This window comes from Poecile atricapillus, chromosome 14 (assembly GCF_030490865.1).
Source record: "Poecile atricapillus isolate bPoeAtr1 chromosome 14, bPoeAtr1.hap1, whole genome shotgun sequence".
NCBI classification, from domain to species: Eukaryota; Metazoa; Chordata; class Aves; order Passeriformes; family Paridae; genus Poecile; species Poecile atricapillus.
The window spans coordinates 11449984-11477970 of record NC_081262.1 but is presented as its reverse complement, the minus strand read 5'-3'; the positions used below and the strand labels follow the sequence as shown (position 1 = coordinate 11477970).

Below are 27987 nucleotides of genomic sequence, written 5' to 3'. Positions count from 1 at the left end.
CCAAACAAACCAAGCTTTAACCTAAAGTTACCAAATTTAATTTCAAAGCAATATGCAAACAAATGTTGCCTGCTTTCCAAGGCACAACGGTATAAACATAAACACTGCAAATGACATATATTTAGTACAAAAATATAAATACTGTAATCTAAATGACAAAACAGAACACTTTTCCCCATGTATAAACCTTAATTTAAAAAATTCAGTTTTATTCTCAGTCATGAAAAGTAATACAATAAAAACAAAAACTATTCTTTTAGTACCATTCTAAAATCATATTCTACATCATATTCTACATCTATTCTACATCATATTCTACTATGCCCCTATTTTATCAGCATAAATATGAATATTCAAAACATTATACACTTTGCTGCATTATGAAAGAGAAGTTTGGCTTCTTTTTTTTCCTAATAAAACTGGTCATCACATACCTGACTCTCTGAAGTATGATATTATCCAGTTTGAAATGCTTTCTGAAAGACTGAATCCTTGCTGTATTACATTAGTAATCCTAGCTGTCATTAAAATATTCAATTGTTAAATAATCCAAAAATTAAATTCCTGAAAAAACATTCCTTCTTTAAAACTTGTATCTGAAAAACCAATGCAAAGTGAATTAGAACACTGTTTTATTGCTAGGAAATACAAAGAATGTTCAAACTGCAAAGAACTTAGAATTTTGCCAATTTCACTTTCAAATGAGCCAACAGTGAATTTACAAAGAAAAAACAATCTATTTCCAGCTCAGCCTTTCTTAAGCAAACAAAAATACAAAGATAATCCAGGTCATACAGATTTCACATCAGTTTCCAAAACAGAATCTCAGCAGTGATTCAGAAAGCTGATTGCTTGGCTGACTGAATGTGATGTAGCAGCTGATTACAATAGACTGGTGTTTGATGCTTATGTACAACTCCTTCAATTTCTCTCACCAGCAGATCTGGATATAAAATGCTTCCTTCCTTTAAAACTTCTGTAAGACAAAAATATGTTTTATAAAACAGTAGCTGCTTTGTGTTTCTCTACCCAACTTCACTCAACATAGCTGAAAAAAACCTGGAAATTGTTCTACAAGTAATGCAGTGACGACAACACAATTCCTCCCTCCCACATTTTCTGAGATCTTTATTTTGGCCTTTATGTTCTTTAACACAGGTTGCTACATTAATAAATTCCAGAGAGTCCCTCCAGCAGGCTGGGATATGGTCACACCCTGCAGTGGTTGGACGCTGTGCTCCATATCCTGTTTACCATCTATAAAATCTCTGGTAGTTCAGCTACCAGAACAGGGAACACTGGGCAAAGCATTCATTCTGCACACAGGTAAAACATCAGAGCCCATCCACTGAAACCCAAAGGAAAGCTCCAACCTGGCAGGATTATCCTCTACCTGTATGTGCTGCTTTCATGAACACTCAAGATGATGACTTAAAAAACATTGTTAAAAATATACATGACTGCAATTCTTACCTAGGACTGCTTTTTGGAGATTTTCATCTGGGTCATTGAGATGTACCAATAGTTCTTGGTACAGAAACTCAACATGACCTTCCATTGAGGATTTCACATCACTGTCCTTTAAGCATTTAAACCAATTAGCCAAGGTGTGAGCAGCTGCCATTCGGACATCACACGAGGCATCGTCCAGACGCTTTAAAACCTCTGAAAAGGAGCAATAACCAAAATGCTCTGTGAACAGAGGAGCTGGCTTTTGCATTTGAAAAAAACAAATGTATTCTGTCAACATCCAAATTATTATTGCATTTCTGACATATTTTTGTCTTTTGAGCATAATAAATACATGTAGCACACTGTTCCTAAAAGCTCCTCATTCATTGTTATTGGATTGTGTTGTCCAAACATTAATAGAGGACATATACAGAAGTATTTAGATTAACTGAACATTATCTAGCACTCCTTCTAACTAGGAACTATGGATGTCTATTTATGCATTACAGAACTACAGAGTTTAAGTATTTCTATGCTTTATAAAGCACAGAATTTCTATTAAATATGAAATTATTAAATAATATTATTTAAATAATTAAATATTACTACTTCAGTGAATTACTGCACTGCAGACTTGCATGAATATGCAAGATGCAAAGACATATATATACTTCGAGGATTATCTGATCATGTATTTCTCCAAAATAAAAATGTTTGTAGTTAGATTTCTAGTGGGCCATGTAAGAAAAATTATCAGTTGTTAAGATGCCGAGTTAGGGAAAGCCAAATTTATTTGTATGTATAAGAACATAATATTGCTGGCGCAGAGCATATTCTGTACTTCTGATTCATAGTTTAGCATTTCATCCTAAGAGGCACTACAGTTCCCTGCTCTAATTGGCAATACAAAACTCTAGATTAGAGTTTTCTTCTTTGTTTTTTTTTAGATAAAAACCCAACCCACTACCTATTCAGGTCTATTTATGGTACACTGAAATGGTTTGCTCTTGGCTCTCAAACTCAGCACGGAGAACAATGTGATTTCCATTTATACACTGCAGTACTGTTCTGCTCTCACTATACTTAGCACATTATTTCACATAGTCCAAACTCTGAAGCAATGCAGATGAGCTGCTGGCAAACCCTGCACAAACCAAAGTATTGAGTGAAGTTCCACCTAGTGGTCTGATGGATAATGACGTTGGGAATACTGCTCGGTTCTGTCAAACTCTTAAAAGTTGAGCAAACTATGGCACTTTGGGTAAAAAACAAATGTAATTCTTCAACATTGTGATCTTGATTAAGGTCTTGATTAAAGACACAAACAAACCCACAACGCCCTCGCCCCAAGTCTACTAAACCTTTACACATACCTGTGTAAGTGTTCTTAAATTTATCTGCATCAAACTGCCTCCCACAGACTTTTAGAAAAACATCAACAATACGACAAGCCATCAGTCGTGTAATTTTAGAGTCTTCATCCATGGAAGCAATAATTTGGGGCATCAGCTCATCTTTCACTTTTAAGATCTACAGTTAATAGGAAAAACATAGAAAAAATATGCTTAGTGTTACAGCACTTACTATTAGCTGTGCCAGACACTTGTTTGCTGTATCCCTGAAATCCCTGAAGTTACAGAGCTCTAATTTTGCCTCTACATTAGCTTGGAAAATGAAAATCTAACAATCACCCAGCTCCTGAACATTCAGTATACAAGCAGATGAGCTGTATGTAACTCATGTATGTTTAAGCTTGTGAAAGCTTTAAAACTGACTGGTCTTTAAAACAAATCGGAAATCGCCGAGCCTTGGAGCAAGGCGGAGCTGAGGGTTCTGCACAGGGAGCAGCAGATGGCGCCTGACTCCAACAGGAAGCACCGGGCTGGGATGTGCTGGGAGGTTTGGAATTTGACTTTATTCCGTGTATTTCACATCATCCATTAACGCCAAATAGGCGTTAAGGCACCGATTCAGAAATGTTCGGCTAGAATAGCAGTTTCTGATATCTACATTTCTGTATATGTGAACTCAACCAGATATGTGTGTTTAAGCACTTTCTTCAATTAAGGTCTGTTATAAAGACAGTAAAGACTGTGAACATTTAATAACATTTTAATTAAATTTATTTAAAAAAAATGAGCTTGTAGCTAAGATATTTCCAGTACATAAGTTCCAAATGCTACTTTTGTTAGCAAAGAAGCTTCAAAACCCCCTCAGATTCAATTAATCCTTAATCAGGGGTGAGTAACATTTCAAGTGTTCTCCTTGCTAGCACTCCAGCCTCTATAGATATTCTTCATGTCCCTTTCAAGTCCTCCTGTTCTTTTGTAGAATCTCTGTGAGTTATTTTTTTCCCCCTAAATGGATCTGTGGGCTCCAAGGCAACCAGACAACTTGTCTTTGCCACATGATGGCACAGCACGTCCTGGCTGGCTCCAGCACTGCTGCACAGGCTCTGCCTGAGGGACCAGTAATGTCAATCCCCCAAATTGTTGTGTTCATAGTGGTCAGTGAACACAGAACTGATGATCTGTTAGACAACAACAGCTACAAAATTTGATGCTGGTCAGTTTTACACCTCAGCATTTTGCTGGCCTCAGGTCTCTTATCAGGATGCCATCACCCCTCCACTAGTGATTGTTTCAGTCATGAACATTCAATTACAATTAATGAATTTTATTATGAAAACTGTATGTTCTTCTGGAAATGCTACTTACCCAAAGGATTTATTCTTTTCTTTTTTTTTTTCCCTTGCATTTATTTTGTTTTCCTGCCTAAGATTTCAAAGGATGAGAAAGAGGCAATTTACCTCTTCTGGTGAAAGCATTTCACAGTGGATGAGAGCCCAAAGGCACAATACAGCTGTAGCACGGATGGCAGCTGCTGTTCTTCCAGCATGCCACTGCAGATTAGGAGCCAGGATGTCTTTTATCACAGTCTCAAGGTAGCTAGGGAACAGCCTGAAGGCAAAAATAAGAAAGCAAAATAAAGGTTCATGAGAAAGTGATAAAGAGACTGACAGGATGTAAAAGAGAATTTTCTGTCAGAGAAACATAGGCAGAAAAGGGAAAAAAAAGACTTTGTAAAAAAATAAATAACATTGTATAAGGCAATGTGATAAGCTTTTCACAACTTAATTTTTCTACATAATATTTAAACAAATACCTAACATTCATAGAAAGGAGAGGCTAGACTTTCTCCCACTTCAGGCAATGACCATGACCCAGTGTTATCTCAGTAAATTCCTTACCTTCTCTATGTCTCACCTTCTCTGTCTGTGCAGTGGAGATAACACTCTGTGCAATGGTGTGAGGATTCACTAGTGTCTGTGAGGCCCTATGAGACTGGCCAGTAAAAGTAGTTATAATGTGAAAAGTATGAATGCTATTGATGACACCCTAACTCCTGATACAGCAGGGAGCCTGCACAGAATATTTCAGCCTCTCTTGGCTCAGAAACTTGTCTCCCCCAAAGATGAGAGGTCTTTAGGATTTTCTGATGGTGCCAGTCACAATACTAGGGTTTTTTTATTACAAACACATAAATCTGTGATGTTTTTGCTGATGCTTTTTCCTCCTCTTCCATTGAATGGGTTGTTATGATGCTAAAAGTTGCTGTGAGAGTCAGCAATTAAAACAGGCAGGATTCCCTCACGCTCATTTAGTTACAGCTCAAACAATCTCAAATTAAGAGCTAAAAAATATAGATCTTACAAGTTAATAAATGCTTTGCTGCACCAAAGAGACATGAGTGGCTGGTAACTGAGGCTCAGGTTATGCACTGTGCCCCTGCCTTACAGAGCAGCTGGCAGTGTGCAAACAGACTGAACCTAGCCTGACTGTCCCACTGTGTTCAGAGCTCTATTCAAACTGCAGCCCCCTGAGTGCCAAACAGCACAGCCCCACCCTGCTGCTTGGTACAAAGGGAACAAGCTCTTGCTGACTTTTGTAAGAGTCCTACACTGCCAGGGTGAATGAGTGACCCCTTTAGTGAAGTGCCAAGACACAGGAGGAACATAACAGGTCCATGTTAACAACCAACAATTACCAGTGAGCATTTTAAAAAGAATCCAGGCTGCAGGCAGTCCCTGTTCTCCAGGTATTACCTGACTGAAGCACAAGCAACTGCACTGCCAGGCCTCAGTTATGTGCTGACACACACCTGCAGAAATAAATACACCTGGCTGCTGCTTCCCCTTGGCAAGGGAGCCTTTGGACTCTGAAAAAGTCTCTGAAGAAGAGATCCATCCACTGCTGCTTCTTGTCAGCAGATGGCACTTAAGTAATAACAAGAAATCTGACGTCCCATTAGACACACTGAAATCTGTAAAAACCTTTAGATGTGGTATTTTAAACACATTTTTGAGCATTAATAGTTTCCTGTTAAAAAAGTTGTCAGAAAAAAGTAAAACTAATGATCGGCATCATTCCAAATCTCCTTTCAGCTCCAAAAAGCAGCTCTGTGCTGTCTGTGCTATCTGATCAGTAGCTGCTTCTGTTTTTAATAAAACCTTCTGTTAAACTGCAGTGAGAAAACGATCTGTCAAAACACAAAGGTAAATTCCATCAGCATTATGTTAACCATGGTGCTGTGCTGTTTCTGAGAATGTTTGTTCTAGTGCCTTGAAACAGAATCAGCAAAGCAATATCTGGCAATTATCTGACTCCATCATGTCAGACTCCAACACAATTAGGTGACCACACAACTGTGTTTAGCATAATAATCTAAAGCCTTCATATCTAAACTCTGAGAACCATTTCAAGGAGTTAAACAAATTACTGACAGCAGTGAATGTGAGAGTGCAACTGGAACTTACTACTATTTCCCAACACTATCTCTCATTACCATTACCATTTTATTTTTGCTGTTGCTGATACAATCAGATTCTCCCTCTTTCTATTTTCAGATCTCATTGTTGTAAATCTGTGTAACTTAATTCTAAAAGCCAGTCATTTCCAGGAAAAGACATACCCTGTCTGCGACGTTTGTATTAAGAGAGTTGATATTTCATTCTCAACTGGATATGAGATAACTAAAATGTGATCTGCAGAGACATTAATACCCTGCTCTTATGCTGATGTGCAAAGCAGAGAGCTTGGGTTGGCATTAAAATTGGTTTCATGAATTGCATCATTAAACTTTCATTCCATGTTAATTGTTTTTTTATACATTTTTATTTTGCATTGGTTTCTTTTCTGCTTTTATGACATTGCCACACTTTGCCTTATATGTTTATGGATTGTTGTGTCTTGGGGTTTTCTGTGTATGTTTTTCTTGGGTTTTTTGGTTTTTTTCTAATTTAACATCCTAAACCCAGGTAATATGAAACAAAATTAGATTGGCTTTTATAAATCAAATTCTCCAGAAATGTTTTGCAAACAATTCTTCAAACACAGAAACTCTACATATTACCTCCTACATGAAAACATTTGCTGTGTCCATGGTAAGCAGGTTCAAGACTTCAAAGAGGCATCTAGCTGCTTCCACTGCTTTTTAGTCTTGAAGATAAACCTAGTGGTAAAATTCATGGCTTTGCTTTTGTTGTCAGAGGACAGAGCCTCATTACAAGCTGGACTGGACCATCCTTCATACAAACAGGTCTGTGACCCTCCTGGATCTATCCCATCCTGACAAGAGCCATTCACTCACACTGCCCTGAGCAAAACAACTTCCATCACTGCTGTGTGCAGAGCTGGGGTGGTGTGTGCCCATATTCACTGAATTACTTTGAAACATTCTTCCCTTTCCTGAGAATATTAATGAAGCTGGCAGCTCATTGGATTGGGTTTCTTGGCTCCAAGGGCTTTGCATTTTCAGTTAGATGACACAAATTGGTTTAAAATAAATAGTCAGATCCTGTAACACTTCAAACAGTTTTCGGAGTGCTTTTCTTTTTTTCTAGATTGTTGACTATTTAGATTAATCTTGTAACTATCACTCAGTTACATGATTATTTAAACAAGTAACTGACTACTACCACTGACTGCAAAGATATTTCTTATATGGATCAGGAATTTAACATCAACTCCTGAGAATATGGAAGCAGACAACAGCACACTTTGCACAAAAGTCAAAAAAGAAGAGTTTCATTATATTTAGTCCTAAGTACATTAGCTCAAAATCTATTAGGGGCTGCATCACCACATGTTCTACAGCTTACCTGGAATTCCCTACTGAATAGGAATGCCAGAGTTCCTCCTCCTCCCCTCATTATAGGATGCAGGCCATAAATATATAAAATATATCTAAAAATGGCAAAAGTAAATCTACATTCATATTAACTTGGCCTCATGGATCCAGAATGAATGTTCAACATATCAACTGCCCAGTGAGTGCCAATTTGCTCATCAGAATTGTGAAAAAACTTTTACCTATAAATAAGTGATAATTGCTATCTAAGTACTTTTAAGAAGAATGTTTCCTGTGATTTTTTTTCCTTTTGGTTTATTGGTTGTTTGGTTGGTTTCAGGCTTTTTAAGAGTTAAAAATTTAAAAAAAAATAATCAATACATTTATATCCTAAATGCAGCAGGTAAAAAGTAGGGCAGATGTGGTTTATGCATTCAGTGTTTGTACTTTTCACAAGTGTTTCTACTATTAGTCAGGCTAAATTAATAATGGTAAAAGAGGCCCCCTTTGGCATTGTTATAGATGAGGAGTTTTATAAGCATCTCAGTTATACTTAGATTGTACTTGTAATGCATAAATATTGCCAAGCAACAGGAGACTTACATCTTCAGTCACAATAATGTCTTATCAAACATTTAGTTTAAAGCTTTTCAAACATCATTAAATATCTTGGGAATTTTTAAATGCCAATTTATTGGGGTGTGTAACTATTTCCTTACAATGACTACAGGCCAAGTTTAGGGATTTAGGAGTTGGCTGTGAGAAAATGAAAAAAAAACCCAAACAACTTCTCTCCCAATTCTTTTCCTAAGAATCTCCCTTTTAGCTTTCAAACAAGTGTTCTTCTCAACCACAGCTCTTCTTTTTTTTTTTTTTTAACTATCCAGATCTGTATGACATTCCTTTTAATTCCCAATAATGGCACAGGTAGGAAGACTACAATGAAGGAAGTCAAGACTTCCATTTATTTGTATGTACATTTTTAATTATTGCACTCTACCCTCTTAATCATTATTAAAAATTACAGCAAGAAGAATAGGCTGTAGAAGATGGTGGGAAAGTCTTTCTTCTTCCAGCCATGCTCACATGGAGATGGTTATAGGGGTTAAATAACTCCCATGGTCATTACTTCTTAATGCCTCTGGAGTTTTCAAATAGCTGTGTGAAATCAGACCTCCACTTACCCCTGAGAATTGATGGTTTCACTTGCTTTCTGCAACAACTGGGACAAAACAGTAAAAATCTTTAACCGCATCTGGGGATCTTTGTTTGGCTGGAGACACGTCTTCAGAACGAGAATAAAATCATCCAGAGCTTCACCTATGACAGGACCTAGCAAACAAACACAGAAGGCTTATTTCAGAATACTAGTAAGTTCTATTTAGATGTTTCAAACGTAGCTGCATTAAGATTTCTAATGTAACTGGTGTTAAAATAGCCCTTAGCTTCCCACTCTTGCACGGCAGTTGTTGAGGTGTCCATGGGACACCCTACTAGGTGGTGCACCAACCCCCAGGCTAACTCTCCATGGGCTCAGGTACCGCCAGTTTTGGCCAGAGCAGCCTAAAGATCAGTTCCCCACATCTCATTCAGTCAGTTTGGCATAGCTGTAGACATTTGCCCAGAGAAACTGTGGCTGCCCCATCCCTGGCAGTGTCCAAAGCCAGGCTGGATGGAGCCCGGAGCAACCTGGGATAGTGGAAGGTGTCCCTGTCCACAGCAGGGAGTTGAAACTTGATGGTCTTTAAGGCTCCTTCCAACCTATATCATTCTATCATTTACTGACTCTGGAATGGATCTATCCATGACACCCCAGAGCTGCTGGGACCGTCAGTAGCAGAGCTGGCTGCAGGATTAATGCTGTTCCCTTGTAACTCTGTAAGTCTGAGGATATGCACAAAGCTTTGGTTTTCTTAAACTTAATAAAAAACTACACTGGATCTGGCATGACCCTGACACCTCTGGACACAGGTGCATTTTTTCTTCTTTCAAGTTTTTCCACGTGCAGCATTTGAGGTGTTCATGACTCCTGGAGGCATAGGAAAGGGCCTGTTTGAAAGGATCAGCTTCAAAACTTGGATAATACAATTACTGCAGCAGCATTCCTTCTCCCTGTTTAAACAATGCTTATTTTCATCTTAGAAGACAATCTAAAATATGATGTATTTTAGAAGCTATTTGAAATAAAAATATCTTCTAAATTAACTCTTTAGTTTGTTAATATTTTCACATCCTATGATGATAAATTTAGACAATAAACAAAAAAACAAAACTCTAAACTGTTATCCCAACAGTTATTTTCCCACAACTGAAGGGAATTTGTGCCTTTCTCCTTGATAATGATTAACATCTGCCTGCTTTGAAAGAGGAAGAGTACATAAAGACTGTACACACACTTTATTCTGCAAGCTTCTTGCAGTAGAATGCTCTTTCTGCTCTATTCTTGCAAGAAACTGCTTTCCTTTAGGAACTTCATCAGCTTTGCATCCTTCAGATGCACATTCCATTCAACTCCACTAACTCAGAAAATCTTTCCAGGGGAGACACAACACTGGCATTTATAATGACAAGAATATTCCTCACACATGGGATGGACAGATTGAAGTATTCAAGATTCCAAAACAAGCTCAATAGCATTTAATAATATCTGGAAATTTAATGTTTAAAATAATAATGAAAAAACCCCAAATCTTCACTGTCTAGACTGAAGCAATACAGGGTGCTGAACTGCAGTTTGCTAAATGTCTGTGCCAACAAATAGGTCTTTATTTTCACAGCATTTATTCAAGATACATTGCTCCAAGTGAGTTCTGTGACATTCACAAGATACTAGTACTATATCAAACTGATAACAGCAAATTCAACAGATGGAAAATAAACAATATAAACTACATTACTAATTGCAGCTTAAGCATACGCTCCTGAAAAACAGTAAAAACTGAGAAATATGAATTGAGTAAAGCTGATTAAATTGATTAAAAACAACATTATGTGTGGGAATGAAAAGAAAGAAAATAAATAGCTCTAGGAGCTGCTGTGTCAGACAGAAAACACAGACAATAGCATATTACCAGTGTTGGGTGCAAGCCAAAATGTTTGCCCAGACATTTGATGATTTATTTAGCATTAAGGAAAACATAGACAACTGTCTAGAAGTCCCTCAGTCACGGAAATGGGAGCACAAATATACAGAAAAGTTGGCCTCTCAAATTTTGTGCTGAAGTAACTTTTTGTTCTGTCCACAGATGAAAACCAAAAAAAAGTGGTGTTTTTTTATGCTTAAACTTATGCTGGTTGCTGCACATACCAACAAGTGGGTGCTTCACATAGGTTTGATGAGGGGATTTGAGATTCAAATATTAAATGCAGAAGATACATTCCTTTAAAATATATCTCTTTACATCTGTGTGCAGCAGCCACAGTGATACTTCAAGAAGTGACTGTCTCCATCTCCCTTACAACCAACTGAAAGGAAAAACCAAATAAACAGGACTTTTCATTTTAATAATCTTAAAATGGGTGTCTAGGTGAAAAGCACTGCCTGTCACCATGTTCCTTGCTGCAGATGCCAGCTGGGGAGCTGTGGCAGAGGAGTGCTCACTGGGCAGGACTGAAGGTGTGTGAGATGTACGCCAGTGTGTGCCACTCACCTCTGCACAGCCACGTGCTGGACAGCAGCAGTGAGGAAGTGTTTGTTAGAGAGAGGTGGTGTCCTCTGGAAGACTAGTGAATAGATAGAATTTTCAAAAATTTCAGTGAAATTTTTTTTAAAAATTAGTGAATAGATGGAATTTTGAAAAAAATACAGATTTTTAGACACAAGCTATTTCAGTTTGTCTCCCCTTAATCCTCACCAATTTCATTCAACTGAAAGTGCACTTTTCCTTAAATGCTTTTAGCATTTTCCCTGCAGCCGTGGAATCTTTGGGAATCTGTGCTGCTTCAACATTTCTTTTGCTTTCCATCACATTCTTGTGAAGGTTCTGAATATTACACTGCTCATTACAAAACACAAGCTGTCTGCAGGCTGTGGAGATTCTGACTGGATTTGTTTTAGAACTAAGCATGTCATACCTGAATGGGTTGCGATGACCTCGAACTGCAGCACTTCTGGGGAGTAGCAGGTCCACCCTTCACACGACACTGAAACCCACTCCAGCAGCTGAATTATGTGCTGCTTGTAGAGACAATGAAAACTTTCCAATTGCTGCACTTCAGCTAATGAAGACATTGTTTTCTCCACCTGTTAGAATGGAGACAGGATACTTAACTGAAACCATTTTAAAAACAAACCCCAAACTCCTTTAAAACTCATTCTGCAAGAACAGAAGGGACACGGGAAGATTTTCATAGTTTCTATTAAACAATCAAGACTGATATTTAATGTCTGTTTATATTACATCCATTAACTTTTATTTGAAGTAAAACATTTGTCCTGATTTTAAAATGAAATCATCAGGAACACGGCAACCTAATAGCAAAATGATAGAGTCTCTAATCCATGTGCAGACCTATCCAAAAACTAACCACATCATAAAAAAGGCTCTTAGTGATTTTAAAGATGTAGTGCTTTTTCTCCTTAATTTAAGAAGGCTTTAAAACAAACATGGGGGAATTTCTCACAATCCCAAGCCATGGCAGCTTCCAGAAATTATTGCTGTTGCAGGTAAGAAGAAGACATGGCATTTCCCCTCTTCCTTTTCTCTCCCCAGTTTTAATTATGAAAGATGCTCTCTCTTTGTAGTATGCTCTCTCTTTGTAGTAACTCATGAGAGCAGGCTCATCTCAAAATCCTCAGCTTCTGCTCCTTAGAAGTACCAAAACTCACTGTTATGTCAGAAATATCTTCTTCATATTTAGAGTTAAGACTATTCCATGAGACATGCAAATAAAACATGTGCAAATGAAACATGTAAAAAGAACTGCTAAATGAATTCCAGACATGAGCATGCTTGGCAAGGATGCCTATAGATTTTCCTAATCACTTGCAGCAGATGTGTTTCAAAGCAAACAAAAATTTGTTTTTACAGTTCCTGAAGGCTCCTACCAGAAGTATAAAACTTCTTCAAGGAAGAGATTAAAAGCGTGCTGGAAGCAGGATCTGTAGTCTTGGTGATTTCAGTGGACTGTGAATCAAGAATGGGGAGCAAGGCACCATTAGGAACCTCGCTAAGGAATAATGTGTGCTGCCAGCAGGGCCAGCTCCAGCAGGGAAGGATGGAGTGCAGTGCTGGGAGTGACATCATTTGACTCCAAGTGCTTCAGTAGAACTACAAATTGTACTCATATTTTTAATATTTTTAAGCTGAACTCAACCACACAAGTTAGCTCAAACATGTCTAGGACCTTTAGACTCTTCCAGACTAATCACTTGCCAGACAAAGATGTTTTTATGGAAGTACCAGATGTGGAGAAAATAAATGAGAATTCTAAGAAAAAAAAAAATAAATCAAGATTTGCTGAGGACAAAGGTTACTCTTAAAGCAGGTTTGCCTGCCTCGAGCACAATAGATTTCTCCTTTATGGAAGCATTCTGCCAGACAGCCAAAACAACCCAGATAAATTAATAGTTTACATATAAGCTACTTGTAAATTAATTGGAACATTTTACAGAATGTGTCAGGACAGAAACTATTCCTTATTATTAATCCCACTATAACACATAACACACAAGATTTTTTTTCCATTGAACAAGAGATATAAAATAACACATTGTTCACATATAATTTAAAGTAAATTTTGTGGTTTCAATAATGCAATTAAAAACAAAAAAAAAGAGAGAATAAGTTAAATATGCCAGCAGACTTATGCATATTTTCTTATTCAGCAATGTCTACAGTTAAATAAAAATAAGTAGCAAAGACAAATTTCTTTCCTTTATTTGACAGCTAACAAATTTAACTACACAATATTTTCCTGCTAATAATCAGTGAGCTGAAAGAAGAGTCAGGATAGCACAGGGCAGTGGTAATGAAACAAAACCTTATCTTTAGGTCACCAGTTAAATCCCTGACAAGCTCAAATCATGCCTGACAGACTCCACCAACTGATAGAGCTTCAGTCTCTTTGGGGCTGTGAGCCACCCTCCTCCTCGTGCCTCTGCTGTGCTCAGCTGGTGGTCTCAGTCCATTCCCTCAGCCCCAAGCAACCACAAACATGATGGACACAAAACCAAAAATCAGGCCAGACCTGAGCATTCAGCACCAGGTCACAGTCGTTGTGGTCTCCAGTATCTCAGTGGTCTTCTGTCCCCTTACAATAAAGCCTGAATTAAAGTTCTATAATGCAAATTTTTGAATAATTTATGTTCATACTCAGAATCTTGGAGTCCGAATACAGATTTCTTTTCTGAACAAAATATTCATACTTGTACAGCAGCTGTGATGCTTTTGTTCTACATGTTCCTAAGCTATTTTAACAGGGACTTCTTGCCTTCTTCAAGCTGTACAGCTCACTTTGAAGTTCTGGAATAATCAGTAAGAGGAGAAAAAAATAAAATTCAAGCCATATTTGTCTTTGTGACAATTTTGAAATATTGCAATTATGTAATCTCACTGCCAGATTTTGTATGTGTCTAGCTGAAAGAAAGGCTAATGAGAAAAAGGATTCTCATCCAAAGTACTGTCAACTTAAAAAATCATCTGGAACTGCAGGAACATCTTAAACCTTTAATAAACTCAGGAGATTAAGTTTTCCATTTATGAAAATCAGGATTTATCTCCATGAAACTGTTTTCTTCATAGGAGTATGAAGTTGTAAGGTTTTAAATGGACACTGCTGACTTTGAAGACCACTGCAGGGATAAACAGGCAAGATACCACAAAACATTCCAGATCCATCACAGGCTTACCCAGACCGCTATTTTTTTCTACAAAAACCCTCCAAGCAAACAAACAAAAACTCCAACCCACTCCCCCCACCCAAAGATCCCACTCTCCATAAGACAGATCATCATCCCACCCCTCTTTGACCTGCAAAGTCTTTTCAATACTTGTTTCAAGCTTTGTTCCACTTTCTTTCCGAAGAGCTCTCTGAGCGAGCGCCTCCTCAGAGGCAGCCTGTCAGCTCTGGGGCCATAAATACTGATGCTACACAGGCCTTTGGAATAGCATGCCTGGGAGCAAGAGGAGAGGAAGTAGAATAACCACAGCACTTAAGGTGTGTGTTGGAAAAAAAGACAACTGGGATAGGTCATAATTGTACTACATGAGGATGGCTCGCTGATTTATATGATATGTAGCTTGGGGAAGAAAGAGGAAGAGAAAAATAAGGGGGTGAGATAATGCTGAGCCAAAAAAGCTCATCTATTATCTGGGCATGTACAGCTGTCCTCGATTTTAAAGCATTCCTGTGACATTTAAACTTTTGTTTCTTGTGGGGAGGTAAAAAGGTCAACTGCTGTAAAATCACTCTGATACTTGGCTAAAGATGAAAAAATCACTGTGAAACCATCACATTTTTAAGGCCAGTAATACTCTTGACCTCTAAGGGAATTGTTCTTTAACAGTCAGAAAATAAATCTCAGTTTTTTCCTGCATATAACCAAACATTCACAGTAAAAAGTCAACATCAACAGTTCAACCAGCACCACCAGTATGCCCAAGGCTTTGCAGAATCCAGTACAAACATCAAATCTTGGACACTGCTTGTTCTGAAACTTTACCTAACTGTGGACAGGTGGTTAATACCCACCCAAATAAAATGCTCTGCTAGGCCCATGGCTGCCCCCATCCAGAGCTCTAAGATTCCCTTGCTCCAGTAATCCATCTCAAGCCATCTATTCTGAAACCTAACCTAAACACACATAGAGAAGATGAAAATTACAGTTGTAACTGCAGCTACAGACCCATACTAGATGCTTTTGACCACAAAATAAAACCGAATTCCAGGGTCTTTTCTGGAACCAGAATGTATTTTAGGTTTATGAGCTTTTAATCAAAGTTATGAAGAAACATAATTCTCCAGGTTCTGCTGACCCAAACTGTAAACCCAACTCCAGACTTAACTCTGGTAGTAAGCATGTACAGTCTGTATTGTCAGAGATGCACAATCTCAGACGAGCCACAAATACTCCCCACAAAGTGTCTTAACAATAGGAAAGGACAAGAACACAACAAAATATTAAACCAGCTAGTTTACCTTTTCTTTAAGGTCCTGAGAAGATGGTACTGCCATTATGGTCACCAAAACTTTCATTAGCTGCAAGCTAATTTCTTTGCAGTCCTCCTGGCACACTTCAATCAGTGCTTGTACACAAGAAAGCAACTGCTCCATATAAAAGACCTATTTATTTTAAAAAGGACATATTTATTATGTTTTCTTAGCAAATATAAGTTTTTCTTTAAAGGAGAGATATGGGAAATGACAGTAATAAAATCTGAGCACTGTGTAATCACTTACATTGGTAACATATTGGTAATTTCATGTTAGTTCTTCTAATTACCTGTATTCTACTTTTTATAGAATACAATATAATCTTCCTTCCACACTGTTTGTTTGTGTTTACCTTGTCCTGTTAACAAATTAAATGACCCTGCTCTTAATCACACAATGGTTCCACTGGTGAATGGTGAATAAAAACATCAAAGCATTTTGGAGTGCTTGCTGATAGTACTTTCTCTTTCAGAAGTGCAATTTGTTAATTAATAACATATTTGTTACAACTCTTTGAAATATTATTCCATGTTTGACTGTTTTGGATGAACAATGACAGCTAAATACATAAACCAAGAAAACCTGAGCCTTTGCTTTTATCTCAGCCAATTTATCTCATTTGATGCCATATAATTAATGTTATCTTGATCCAACTGATGCCAGTTCAAGTCAATACTGCTGTCAGTTAGTTTGCCATGACTTCTGTGATAAAGTGCATCAGATATCCATGAAGCTGACAGGGAACAGAAGGGCCCATTGTTACAAATTTACTCCCAAAAAATAAATCAAGTCTAGGAATAGGTTAGCTATAAGTGTTATTAATCTCATGGACATGGTCAATCCTTAGCTAAACAGTGTCAGTGCAGCATTTGCTGGCTAAAATAGAGATTGTTTTCTAAGACTAAAGGCTGGAACAATTCTGCCAAACTTTCAGCAGCAGATGGATCTGACTCCTGGAGCTAGTGCCAAATGGAAGTGGTAAGCTTAAACCTCATAGCGATTTTGCAGCTATACCTCAGGGAATTGTTATTTGAACAATCAGGTTATAGTGCTTCCACTTATATGAGCTCCTAATCATCATAGGCTTCATGGAGATTAAGGTTAATTCCTGCATCACTGGTACATATTCCATTAGGGAAGAAACCTAATGAGGGAAGAACTTGAAATGTATTTCTTACATTGGCTCAAAAAGACAATTAGGCCAGATTCAGTCTGCACACATGAATAACTGTTTTAAGGGAAGCCTACATCTGACATGAAGTCAGTTCCTCAAGGCACAGCACTGGCCCTTTTTTGGTCATCTTAACAGCAGAGATCTAACAAACTTCTGGTGGAATGAAAGCCAGGATTTCATTTGTGGGGAAAACTTCAGGGATTCCTCTTGTGCATCTCTAACAGATCTATTTCTACATTAGAATATGGGAAGGAAAAAAAGTCCTGCAGGTTAAAAAAATATCCATTCCATGTTCAAGAGAATCTCCTTATATAGCAATTGATGAATATTCTTCAAATGCTAAAATAAAAATGGTCTTTGGGCTCAGCTATTACCTAAAGATACACTTGGAAGTAAATTTCTAATCGATAAAGGTCTTCCTTCTAGACTTTCACTAAAAGAGAAGTAACCAAGCCCAAAAGTTTACAAAACACGTTCCTAAATATACAAATAAAATACTGGCAACTGCCTTTTAAAATGGAAAATAAGAATAGAAAAAAAAAATCAGATAACACTAAGAGGGCATCTTGAGAAACCTGCCATGCCAATTACAATAGACTATTGAAAATTTTCAGTCACTTTTACTGATGAGAATTGAAATGCATGATCTTGTTTGGATTTGTGAACACAAGGAATTTCAAAACATGGATTAAACTCTGCCTCAGGACCAGCCAGGGTAGTCCTTTGTTAGTACAGGACTTACTAAGCAGCTGCTTCTCTCCCTGCCTTGCCTCTTCATCATGAAGTCTTTTATAGCAGTTCTCAAACCTGACCCTACATCTGCTAAGAGGATGGACTGCTGGTAAGTTTGTGAAAGCAGCAGTTTTCCCAGGAGACGACAACATGGCCCAGGGAGAATGGGGAAGCTCCTGTTTTGTCTCAGACACATGTCCACAGCTATATCCTGAGACAGGTGTGCAAGGGAGAGACAGGAATGGGAGCATTGAGGGAGAATAAGTGAAAAAGAAGTTTGGTCAAAGCCTGTATCCTGCTGTGTGTTTTGCAGCTTTCCTTACCTCTTCAGATCGCTGACAGACTCCAGCCTGTGACAGTGTGTTGCCAAGCTGGGTTACATGAGGCTGTAAGATTTCTTTTGGGCTACCTCGAATCACTGCAGCCAGAACCATCACACAGGATGCTCTGGGTGTCTGCTCAAAGGCTGGGGTGATTAATTTCAAAGACACCTTAGGGCTGACAAACGTTCCAATCAATTCTGCTGCTTTCACACTCTGAAAAAAGAACAGGAATAATTTGAGGATTTTCCTAAAAGCACAAAGACCATTCAACGTATCATGGCCTTTTTCTGTTTCCAGCTGTTATTTTAAGTGCTTCAGCACTTAAGGCCTTGTAGGCCTTTTCCACTCACTCAATGATGACTATATGCATAAAGAAATTTTCTTGACATGCTCAGTAAGCACACAATAAGGCATTGCAAGCAGCCTTCCCCACATCAGACAAACTTCCATGAGAAAGCAGTGCACAAAGTGTGCAACTTCACTGTAATAAAGTTTCCAATTTAGAGTAACCAGATGTTGCACATTTAGTGGTTTAGCACTTTGTCCCTCAAATGCTGCTCTGAGGCTTGCCCTTAATGCATCACCCCCTGTCTATGAAAAGCTCTAACTATAAAAACCTTAAGGAGGAATTTTTTTGTTATTGTACTATACCTTGAAGCTGACATTTCAGATCTGGTTAAGTGTGGAAGCAATGCCATGGGGGAACTGCCTACTGCTTTCCATCTTACTTCTTTAATGGAAAGGCTTAAATTACTGTGTATTCCCCATGACAGTGACACCCTTTGATCCCATTCCTGCCTTGCAGATGTATCAGGATGTCGTATTCCACATGAAATACCACCACACCGGGGCTTACTGCCTGACTGATGCCCAATATTTACAATCATGTGCATGAATAAAGAAACAATCAACTACTGCAGCACTACCTGTGCAACAGGAACACTTCTTCCAATCCCATGGATTTAATGGTTGGCTCATTTCCTCAAAGATGAACATTTATCTCCCTTTCTCTACCATTTATAGTCTTGTGATTTAACTATGACTTTTTTTTTGCACCTAATTAATACTTGAAACATGCTAGTTTTTTTAGTCTCAATGGAAGCACATAGTCATGAGTTCTACAATTTAAATTTGCATTATACAGAGCTGTTTCTCACAAAGACATGACTCAAAGGAGATGCAACATCCTCTGTGTAGATGAGAACTCCACTCTCCTCCATATTTGCCATAGAGAAAGAAAAAACTATTAGTGCTCTGAAAACTGGACAATACAACTAAAATATATGTTCAAAAAATATGATTTGATACATTTGTATGGATCAATATATTCATTTTAATAGGGGAAAAAAATTGAAAGAGTCTCGTTTGGTATTACTAGACTGGAGAAAGAAATGGACATTTTTCAACTTGGTGGCTGCTCTGAAATGGATTCCTACAGTGGCAAACTAGAGGAGGTTATCACAGTACTCTGGGAAGCTGCATCACTAAGAGATAAAAGGCACTCAAACCCAAAAGTTGCTGAATCTTATGTTTGGCACAAGGAAAAATACAACTAAATACTGAAATCATCTCCTAACCTGGAATAAATCTCTTGGAAGCACCTGTGAGAAGATTAGTGATGCAATTCCAAGAAAGAGACAAGTATAGTCAATAAAAGGCAAGGGACGGCTTTGTGCTGCTTGAACATGTACTTTTAAATATAGATTTATAGCAATAAGCACTTGATAGGAAATCTGACAGGACAGCAAGGCTACATGGCCTTATTGTCCTAATTATTTATGTGTTCTTATAGCCTGGCTGAGAGCAGGAACCTACAGAAGAGCCTGATTTAGGGTTGGATCATCTGCATCCAGTAAGCAGAACACATTCTTCCAATTTCTCAAAGCAATAATTTGTAACTTTAGAGTAAGTTACGTGGATATATTTTTGTTATACATACGTTCTCCTCCTTGTGTAGAAAAAGGAACAGAAGATTTTATCTTAAAATTGTAAAAGCATTTGTACCACCTTTCTTTTGCTAAACTTATGTCTTCAACTGAATCTGTTTCACTGGTTTGTTGATCAAAGTGTTGAAAGAATCAACTGTTAGCAAAAATGAAACGAATTATTTCTCACAAGCCCCCCCTGCCATTTTCCAAGCATTAGGTCAAGGATTCAAAGACTGAACATGGGTATCACATGGAATAAACATACCTCAATATATGGTTGGATTATGGGGCAGGGGGAGTGAAATTAACTTGAAAGGGCATGACCTGCACATTTTTTTACACTGAATTTCTTGCCCCAAGGCTTTTAGACTTTAATCCACTGCTTATAATTTTCAGAGAGATTATTATCAATGCTTCATGGGATTGGCATACAAACTAAACAGTATTTAAATAACTTTACTATTGGTCTTCATACCAATGATAGAGGAACACATTTATTTTAAGAGATTAGTGAAGTACAATGTGCACGTGTTTTAAACATCCATATAAACCTGAGCCTGATCTTTCAGTCATGGGCAATTTCCAGTGACCTAAGGTAAAGTCAACCTTCAGAAGACAGACTGAAGACTATACAGTCTTTATTCAGTGTATAACAGCTACTTTAACAGATCAAACTTACATTTCTAACCACTTCTCTTTGTTCATCTGAACACGCTTGGTACAAAGTTCTCAGCAGTAGCTCCATGTGCTGGGTGATGTGATCCTCTGCATGCAGCAATAATGTGTACAGGAGCTGGGATGCTTTGATTCTTGTGCTTTCCACCCAGTCTGTCATATCATGACAGAGACCTGGGAGAATTTTGGAGAGGTTTCTCGACACAAGTTCCCGACAACCCAGCCCTGGTCGAGTCTCTAGAAGAAACAAAAACACCACAAAAAGAAATATCAAAGGAAAAGCCAATGCATAACAATCCTCAGAAAAGTTTAAAAGCTGCAAGGTAAGAGCTCTGGGAGTCTGCTTCAGCATAGAACAAAATATTCCAAATGCTGCTGAAGAACTTATCTGTGCAAGTCGCATTTTTTTAATATATATTGCAGAATTAAAACTCCACACAGCTCTTTGAATATTTATGTACTTATTACAGAATGGTGATTTGGAGTTCATGTTTTAAAATGTTTACAGAAGAAGAAAGGAAAGAGAATTGAAATTAATGTGTGTCTTTACCCACATTGGAAAACACAGCTCAATAATTGTCTTTTAATTTTGACAGCAACACAAGCATCATGAAAAATAAACTGAAACACACATAGATAAACAGAAGAAAGACTTTTGTATGCAAATGCTGAGTTAAATATAATTTGGAAGAGGAAAAAGTAGAAGGCACAAACAATACACAAGACATGAGCTGCAGTAAAACAGACAATGTCAATTGTGCCCTCTAAAGGAAAAGGTTAAAAGTGTATCTGGCAAATTAAAGGTAGAAAGGGAATGGAACTATGGCTTGTACAGATGCTGTGTACTAGATCAGGCCAACAAATTGATAGTGTTTTAAAAATCACAGCTATTATATAATCTCCTTTCTAAGGCTTTTCCAGGAAGAGCAGCTCTCTGAAGTGTCTCTTAATTTGAGTAGTACATTTAAAATGATACAGCAGTTGTGGGGGTACATTTTTTTTTTTCTTAAGACTGAATTTCATTTGTAATGACTTTGTGGAAAGTGAGTTTTTGAGGTTATCTTTTGATTTCAAACAGAACCCAAAAGTGTTACAAATATATATTCCCTGCTGTAAAAAAAGAATGCAAATTTCTGGAGAACTAAAAAACTTACCTTTCCCAACAAATGCCTACTGTACTGTCTTGGCAGTCATCAAATTTACCTGTTAATTTATAAATCACTGAGATTCAGAAGAGCAGCTTGACAAATATCTTGATATCTTGCATCTTTGTTAGATGCAACAAGCATTTAATAGACGTCCTGTTCCATACTTTACAGATAAAGCAGTGACAGCCCTTCCCAAAACTTTTTCAGTGATTTTTTTCCTATTTTCTTGTCTTAACACTGTATATGTTTATTCAAACAAAATCTGAAAAGTTGTTCTTTGAGAAGTATGATTTCATAATTGCCACTCACAATGTTCACTTGCTGTTCTAAGAAAGAGACATCATTCATTATGAGGTGTCAAAATACACTGAATGTGTGAGTGCATTTTTTATTTCTGATACAGAGTTCTCCTGTAAATGCTCAGGAAGAAAATGACTGAGCTGTCTCAGGATATTTGCCTGCACTGGTCTGTGCAACTACAAATGCTAAAAGGAAAAGCGACTAAACTAAATGGTCTGAGGATACAAAAGGCTTAGAAATACCTATGAAATACCTAACTAGGGAAGAAAATAAAATTCAAACATCAGGACATGAATTGCTGCTTCTTTTGTCAATGGAAGAAACATTTTGGATTATGAAAGCTGAGAATTAGTAGCAAAAGGTCAAATAAAGAAATCAACTTGAGACAGCAAATACAGACTGGCATCCTATTCAACCCGAGGCAGAATTTTGTTTGAAGAATTTGGACCATTCTTTATCAGCAATTCCTTCATTTCAGATGTTCAAATGCAGGCATTTATCCCTGTAGCTACTCATGTCAAAGACTTCCTTGCTATAAACTGTCTGCACCTGTATCCTGAGGCAATGAGTGCTGGGGCTCAGTGCAAGCTGTGCAGTTGCCAGGATGACACCAGGTCTCCCTCTGGTCCCCCTCTGACCTGCAGGATCTGTCACTGGGAGATCAAAGCAGGGGCTCCTATGGCAGGTCCATTAGTCTGACAGCTGGACAAAGCTACTTAAGTAAAACATCCTACATACTCACAACTGGAAAAAAAATATTCCAGTACACTAAAGTTACAAGAAATGGCAACAAAGTACTAAAATACATCATTATCATATTAAAAAAATCCAAACCAATCCCTCCCTAAAAACCAAACCAACCAAATGTTCATGGATAGCAAACAGAAAGGACACATATAATAACAATCATCCATACAGTCTGTGGTAGGACACCACATAAGGTACATCAGTAAAATTTTTCTACTGAAAAATTTTCTATCTGTAGATAGAAAGTTTTCTATCTGTAGGATTAAGCAGCCATGATACTTTCCTCTGATTTTTCTTCTGTTTGTCACATCAAGCCTGACTATTAATAAGACATACCATTTGGAAGTAAAGATAAACAGCAAGAAATTTATACCTAAGAGTCATCATTAACTTGGGACTCAAGTCCAAAATTATTAGGCCATTTAAAAAAAATATTCTTTAGTTATATGTACACATATATATAAATACATACATATATGTCACATTCAAGCCTTAACTGCATCATTCTACCAAGAAAAATGCATGAAAATTCAATTTAATGTGGGGCTGGAATGTTGCCCAAATTAATGAAGCATATTTATTGTGTTAAGAAGATTAGTTGGGAGATCACATATCATTTAATTATGAAGTAATTGGTAAATGTCACTTTCTAAAAAGCTCCACCAAAACAGCTTAGACACACAAACCCCAACACACACCTAGACAAAACTGACCAAGGTAACCCCACCAGCTGTACAAATGGTAATCACTGTTCCAAGGACAATGAAATGAAACCTTTTATGAACTTCACTATATCATGGTCATTGTAAAATAAGTGACTGGAGCTTAGACACTCAACTTCATCAGTTTATGTCTGTTAAAAGATTCTCTGACTGCCAAGAGAAGAAACATGCTTCTGCCATGACTAGTGGAAGTAAAAGCGTTCTTCAGCATTTCCAAACCCCTGAGGTAAACTTATATATAAAATAAGGAAGAAAGAAAAAACATTGGGAAGGATGACAGATCAACTTGCCTGCCTTCAAAGCTAAACAGTTCTGTCAAACCAGTCACCATTATGAAGCGCTTCCCCTTTCATTCAAGCATTACTGAGTAAAACAACTTTAAAGAAAAAAAAGAAGTGTAATTTCAAAGAAGAAAGAACTCCGGAACCCACTGTCATGGAAAGGATTTTGCTGCTGGGTATTCTGTGATGTGATTGTCATGTAGGCACAAGTCAAGCATGAACCTGCTCTTTCACACTAAAAGAGTTTTTGTTCAGTTAAATATGAGTATAGAAATCAATAAATGAGCCAGTTAAACTCTCTCTTCCCCCAACTCCCATACACATATTTTTAAACATTAACTTTGTGAACCCAAGACAGGAAACAAGCTTCAAGCTACTGCAAACACAGTGCTTGAAAGCCACCTATAAATCATATGGTAGTAAAAAGTAAACTACCCATTCTGCATATCTTGGGGCTTTTGTGTACAATAAAGGAAATTACTCTGTTCCCACATTCTTCATATACACTGGCAGATTTTAGGTAGCATCCCAGAGTCTCACAGAGAAGTCTGAAATAATTTCATTGCAAATTTTTCTTCCACACCAATTATGTGGATCATTAATGCTGTGACCTGCACTCATTATTCAAGGACTTAGCTCACAGGTTTTCTTTCCTCCTGCCTTCCTTTCCAGTTATTTCTGTGCTCACTGTGTACCTGGCTGCTGGTTGGTGTAGAATTTACTGCTGTTTCTGCACCACTGCTTTACCTCTTTTTCAGCATAGGCAGCCTCATTTACTTCCTCCAAAATTAATTTTTGGATTAACAAAAAGAACCAAAAACCAAAAAAACAAATCAAAACAAAAGGTTACTGAAAAAACACTTTTTAAATTTTAAATTTAATAGGAATAATTCAAATAATTTTATATATATTTTATATGTGCTACCTCTCTGTACATTAATATTACATACTGTAATGAATATTACACATCCTGCTCTGCTATCAGGACTGCACTGCAGCTCTTGGAGATTATTCACAAGCAAAAACCACTTTCAGCAGAACATTTACCTCCTTTGGGATAATGGGATGGTGAAACACTAAAATCCATCTTATCCTTCAAATTTTCTTCATTCTCTTTCTCCCATTGCAAGCCTATCTTTTCCCAGTAGGTCCAAGCCAGTTTCCTAGATATAAAATAAGAGTTTTATACCACCATGTCCCCACATAAAAACACTTTAAAATGAGACTTCTGGAAAAGGTGACTACTTGAATTCAGCTGGAAGGATGGGAAGCATTCCTGCCATTTAACCTAGGCACATTAAATTGAGAGTTTACACTTCTTTTGTACTCAGTGGACAGAGGCCTCTTCTCCCAAGGGATAATTCTGTCTCTGTCCACCCCTGTCTTTGTCTCTCTCATTTAATTCAATGTACCATAAAAGGACAGTATAACAAAAGTTACTGAAGGTAATGATAACATTTTCAGTCCAAGAAAAAACTAACTAACTAACAAACACAAGTGGGGGTTTTGTCCTACAAGCAATACATCTGTGAACTTAGGAACACTTCTTTGACATCTATTTAAGGGGGGAAAAAAGGACAAAATGTTCCACTTACATATTTTCAGGAATTTCATCAGTAAAGCTGCCAAGTAACAGAGGGATCAACTTGTGAAAATATGAGTATCTGTCTCTTAGGTGCAACAACCATTCTCCAATGACAGTTGTTACAGCGTGCCGTACCTACAGTGAAACACCATTTAAAAGGTGTCAGGAAAATAACAGAAAAATATTAAAAATAATATTTTCTTTCTGTATATAAGATGTGGTGAAACATATCAACACTTGCAGAAGAAATTACAAGAACCCAGCATTTCCTCACTTGCAAGAAGTATCTTAAGGAACACACAAGGAATCACATTCTCTTTTTCCACTCTGGTTTAGTTAGTCTTAGACTGCTGCACAAAAGCCAGCTCTGAGAAGACAAGATATGGACCTCACTCAGAAAACTAAATTGTCATGGTTAATTCCTTCCTGAGAATGTAAGAAATGTACATTTCTCTGGAATTTGTAGCTTTCCAAGCACATCTCCAGAAGAAAATTTTCTCTGTTCACTATAAAAGACAGATCAATTTTAAAATTACTTTTCAGTTGCATTTTATAAAGAGATCCGTATCATGTTTGTTAAGCATCTGAGAAGGCCAGAGAATCAAGGCCCAGAGAGATGTGACAGAGAATTTAAGACAGAATTGAAGGCATCCATTAGAACAAAAAGGTGCCTACAATCCTCAACACCCTGCTGAACTAGACAGCAGTCACCAGCATTGGTTTGGGACAGATTACAACTGAGATGGGTGGAACGTTGGACTGGTTTCAGCTGGGACAGAGTTCATCTTAGCAGCTGGTGTGGTGCTATTTTTTGGATTTAGTGTGAGAACAATGCTGATAACACACTGATGTTTTCTTGTTGCTCAGTGTAGTTTACCCTAAGTCAAGACTTTTGGGTGTTTCAAGCTCTGCTAGTGAGGAGCTGCACCTACAGCTGAGGGAGCAATGCCAGGACAGGTGACACGAGCTGGGAGTGAGCAAGGGGCTGTGTGGTCCTCAATTCCCATCTGGGATTAAACCATGACAGACATACTTACAGATCTCAGCTGAATGCAAGACAGCTGAAAACAGGAAAATCAGGGAAAGAAACACCAAGAAACCCACCCCATGGGGATGGGTTTCACACAGACTTAAAATAAATGCCAAGAAAAGAAGGAAGAAAAGCACACCTTGGGAATCTCATCAAATAATCTCTGGGCGAGATGAGACAGGACATCATCCACAGACTTTCCATTCCCAAACTGTATCACTGCTCCAGTAGCCTGAATCACATCAACACGAACTCTGTAGTGTTGGTGGGAAATTGTCTGCATTAGGGGTTTTATCAGAGACTCTGACTGCATATGGAAGTGCTCTGTTAGGGCAGAAAGACAGAAACATCAACCATGTGAGTTGCCATAGTGGGCAGGATCCCTGTCCATGGTAGAGGGTTTGAACTAGGTGATCTTTAAAACCCCTTCAAACCCAAACCACTCTCTGATTCTATGCAGTGTCGATATATTCATGACACCAACAGTTGTTGGGACCAGCAGTACAAGATGATTTTGGAAGGACTGATGCATTTGGCGGGGGGGGCGCTTAATGCTGATCCGTAATCCTGTTTCTTTCTGTATGTGACAGATCTGGAGCAACACGATTTCTGTACCACTACAAACAGCAGCCTGACTAATGGTGCTGTGTCTGTGTAGCAGGCAGCTTTAACTTAATGCAGTATCAGAGCTGAACGCTGCCCACACAGCCTCCCCTAGCCCCTCCTCCTGCTACTACCCACATGTCACAGCTCAGCCTACGCTCCTGGCACGGTTCCTCTCCAACAGGTCCTCCAAACCCCTCAAAGCACACCTGTGAGGGTGCGTGCGACCTCTCATCTCTCTCCTGCCTGTATCCCTGTTCGCTCCTAGCGTCCCTTCTCAGCCCCTATGGCATCGCCCCAGCGCTGCCCATCCCTCAGCCCCACCTGGCATGGCCCTGGCGCAGGCCACGGCACACCTGCAGCTCTCCCGCCTGACCTCGGCATAGTGGTCGAGGAGGGTGGCCTGGAGGACGCGGGCGATGTCGCCGAGGTAGGGGGCGGTGGAGGCGCCGCAGCGCTGCAGCAGGAGGCTCAGCATCTGCACCAGGCCCAGCCGCAGCTCCTCGCTGGGCTCCGCGCCCTGCGGCGGGCACAGCCGCTGGGCCAGGGCCGGCAGCAGCACGGGCAGAGCCTCGCAGGGCCGCTCGCCGTGGCAGAGCCCGTGGCGGAGCAGCTGCAGGGCGAGCTCCCGGCACCGCTCCGCCGCGTCCCCCGCCAGGCAGCGCGACAGCGGCCGCAGCAGCCGCGCCGCGAACACCTCCTGCAGCACCGCGCCCGGCAGCGGCCGGCCCTGCAGCTCGGCGCGGATGTCCTCCAGCGCCCGCAATCGCGCCGCCCGGCCGCAGTCGGGCTGCTGGAGGAGGCTCAGGGGTCGGGCCAGCGCCTGCGACAGCTCGGCCGCCTCCCCGGCCGCAGCCATGTTCCCGGCACCGCCGTGTCGCCACGGACGCGCGGGGCGTTTGCGACGGCGGGCGCGCACTTGCTTTACGGCAGTGCCGGGCGGTGCGCGGGGACTGGGACAGGGACAGGGACAGGGACAGGGACAGGGACAGACACAGGGACAG

At 39.0% G+C, this 27987-nt stretch overlaps 1 protein-coding gene across 1 annotated transcript; it reads right to left on the bottom strand.

Moving 5' to 3' along the window:
* Positions 1-15: 15 nt before the first annotated feature.
* Positions 16-27883, bottom strand: DNAAF5 (dynein axonemal assembly factor 5). Its single transcript, XM_058849829.1, has 13 exons — positions 27308-27883; positions 26520-26704; positions 25361-25485; positions 24813-24928; positions 20572-20804; positions 17965-18177; positions 15721-15864; positions 11656-11824; positions 8766-8913; positions 4262-4412; positions 2826-2982; positions 1474-1665; positions 16-976 (listed from the first exon to the last, which is right to left on the bottom strand). Exons 1-13 carry the CDS (start codon positions 27840-27842, stop codon positions 837-839), a joined length of 2508 nt encoding a protein of 835 aa, XP_058705812.1. The 5' UTR covers positions 27843-27883; the 3' UTR covers positions 16-836.
* Positions 27884-27987: the final 104 nt, after the last annotated feature.

Bases quoted from the DNA above. Each gene is read 5' to 3' on its own strand.
- DNAAF5 (XM_058849829.1), bottom strand. From the start codon at position 27,842: ATGGCTGCGGCCGGGGAGGCGGCCGAGCTGTCGCAGGCGCTGGCCCGA. The intron at 26,705-27,307 runs GTGGGGCTGAGG...CTGCCCTAACAG, and splicing joins CTGCGCCAGGGCCATGCCAG to AGCACTTCCATATGCAGTCA. The intron at 2,983-4,261 runs GTAAATTGCCTC...TATTAACTGTAG, and splicing joins AAATGCTTTCACCAGAAGAG to ATCTTAAAAGTGAAAGATGA.